Source organism: Procambarus clarkii, chromosome 48 (genome assembly GCF_040958095.1).
Source record: "Procambarus clarkii isolate CNS0578487 chromosome 48, FALCON_Pclarkii_2.0, whole genome shotgun sequence".
Taxonomy (NCBI): Eukaryota; Metazoa; Arthropoda; class Malacostraca; order Decapoda; family Cambaridae; genus Procambarus; species Procambarus clarkii.
Genome location: NC_091197.1, coordinates 18,736,273 through 18,738,903, shown reverse-complemented (window position 1 = coordinate 18,738,903; position 2,631 = coordinate 18,736,273). Strand labels below are relative to the sequence as shown.

At 47.2% G+C, this 2,631-nt stretch overlaps 2 protein-coding genes across 2 annotated transcripts; both read left to right on the top strand.

The window, feature by feature from the left end:
• On the top strand, window positions 1-594 carry LOC138351130 (tigger transposable element-derived protein 2-like). Its single transcript, XM_069302762.1, has one exon. The coding sequence runs from the start codon at window positions 1-3 to the stop codon at window positions 592-594; it is 594 nt and encodes a 197-aa protein (XP_069158863.1).
• Window positions 595-657: 63 nt separating this feature from the next.
• Window positions 658-1,821, top strand: LOC123745488 (tigger transposable element-derived protein 1-like). The gene has a single exon (XM_069302761.1). The coding sequence runs from the start codon at window positions 658-660 to the stop codon at window positions 1,819-1,821; it is 1,164 nt and encodes a 387-aa protein (XP_069158862.1).
• Window positions 1,822-2,631: the final 810 nt, after the last annotated feature.

Sequence of the window (2,631 nt, the reverse complement as noted above, 5' to 3'; positions counted from 1 at the left end):
ATGTCGTCCAAGAAGCAGCCTGCGAAAGCAGGAGTTTGCAAGGGGAAGAAAGAGGCAATCACTGTGGAAGTGAAGAAAGAGATCATAGCAAAGCACGAGCGTGGTATTCGTGTGGTTGATCTTGCCAGGGAGTATGGCAGGGCTCCCTCAACAATATCCACCATACTGAAGGGCAAGGATAAATATAAGACGCTTGACATGGCCAAAGGAGTTAGCAAGCTCACCAGCAAACGTCCAAAACTCCTGGAAGATGTGGAACGGCTACTGCTGGTGTGGATGAATGAACGACAATTGCATGGCGATTGTGTCTCTGAAGCTATCGTTTGCGCTAAGGCTAGGATGCTGTATGTGGACCTTGTCAGGAAGATACCAGGTGCGTCGTCTGAAGATGAGGAGGTATTTAGGGCAAGCCGTGGCTGGTTTGAGAACTTTAAGAAAAGGAGTGGTATACACAGTGTTGTGCGACATGGGGAGGCTGCCAGCTCTGATAAAGGTGCTGCTGAGGCTTTTGTGCCAGAGTTCCAGAAATTTGTTGATCAGGAGCAGTTTCTGCCACAACAAGTTTTCAATTGTGACGAGACCGGCCTTTTTTGAAAAAAACTGACGAAGAGGACCTACATCACGCAAGAGGAACAATCATTGCCTGGCCACAAACCGATGAAGGATCGCCTTACTCTCGTGCTCTGCGCCAATGCAAGTGGCGATTGCAAGGTCAAGCCGCTGCTCGTCTATCTCTCAGAAAATCCACGAGTGTTCAAGGCGTTTAAGGGTCACAAGACACGGCTGAATGTGATGTGGAGGTCGAACAAGAGGTCCTGGGTCACGCAGATCTTCTTTAGTGAGTGGGTAAATGACGTTTTCGGCCCCACAGTGAGAAATTATCTCGTCGACAAGCAGTTACCACTCAAGGCCTTGCTTGTGCTCGATAATGCACCTGCGCATCCTTGCCAACTGCAAGATGATCTGTTCCCTGAAAATCAGTTTATCACCATCAAGTTTCTTCCTCCAAACACCACGCCACTCCTCCAACCCATGGATCAGCAGGTCATTGCTAACTTTAAGAAGCTCTATATGAAGGCCTTGTTGGAGAGATGTGTTCATGTGATTGACACCACAGAGCTGACCCTCAGACAATTCTGGAAGGAGCAGTTCAATATCATGGGGGCCTTGCGTTTGATAGATAAGGCCTGGGAAGGGGTGTCACAGAGAACCCTACACTCTGCATGGCGAAACTTGTGGCCTGAGGGTGTCCCTGAGCGAGACTTCGAAGGTTTCGGTCCTGCACCTGCATCTGCATTCGCACCTGTGGATGACCCGGAGGCTCTTTTAGTGGATGATATTGTCGCTCTGGGACACACACTGGGTCTGGAGGTGGATGCTGCTGATGTGCAGGAGTTGGTGGAGGAGCACAGTGATGAACTGACCACCGAGGAACTCCTGGAACTGCAGAAAGAGCTGGTGCAACAGGAGGTACAGGAGCTCTCATCGGGGGAGGAGGAGGTCTGCGAGGATGCTATCCCATCTAGTGAGATCAGGGACGTGCTGGGCATGTTCGAAAAGGTGACAGCATTTGCGGAAAAGCATCACCCTGATAAGGCGGTGACAACACGGTGCGTGAACCTGTTTAATGACAATGTGCTGTCTCGATTTAGGGACATCCTCAAACGAAGACAACAGCAAGTGACACGCGATATGGTCAGTGGACAGGGTGGGAAGAGACGTGCTAGTGATATTGAACCACAACCCGGTCCTAGTGGGGTTAAATTCCCAAAGAGAGCGAGCCCGCCTGACCCAGAGGTGGTGTCTCCCTCCTCCCCATAAGCCCTCTCCTCCCTCCCTCCCGATCGGCTCCCTCAAGCCAGCAACGACTCTTCATAAGGTAAAGTGAATATACACATGGAAACAGTCAAACAAACATTTATTTAACTTGTACAGTATAATATTACCAGTGTATAATGTCATATTGTTGTTTTAGGGGGTGGAACGGATTATTTGTATTTACATTGTTTTGGGTGGGGAAAATTGTTTTGCATGACGCCGGTTTCACATAACGACAGCGGCGTTGGAACGGATTAAATTCGTTATGCGAGGTACCACTGTACTTTGTTTCTCATGTTGATTCACTGCTGATGCTTATGTCACTGCCAGTCATGACCCCAAAGACTCTTATTTGTAATTATTTGTCCAAATTTTGCAACATTCATCAAGTAGACAGTTCCATTATCATTTGTGTTATATAGGGCTTTGCTCTTATCATTGTTGAACTGCATTTTTTCCCTTGTGGCGAGGTCTTTCCGAGTTCCATTAAGTTCCAATTCAAGTTTACTTTTTGCCCCCACTTTCATGTCATCTGCAAACTTGCTGATATTACTCTTCACCCAACATCTAGGTTGTTAACATATATTACAAAATACGAAGGCCCCCTAAGGCACACCACTAGTTGCATAGCATATCTCCACTCTTATTTCACCCTGTTGATGCTAACTCTCAGTAGGTAGTGCATGCGCCTGGGAAGCCCAGGGATACCTGTTCGATCCCATAATATGACTTCAGTATTTTCTCACTAAAAATAAAAATGAAAATTTAATGTGTGCAATATCTGGAAAGAAACAACATAATGCAGACTTACAA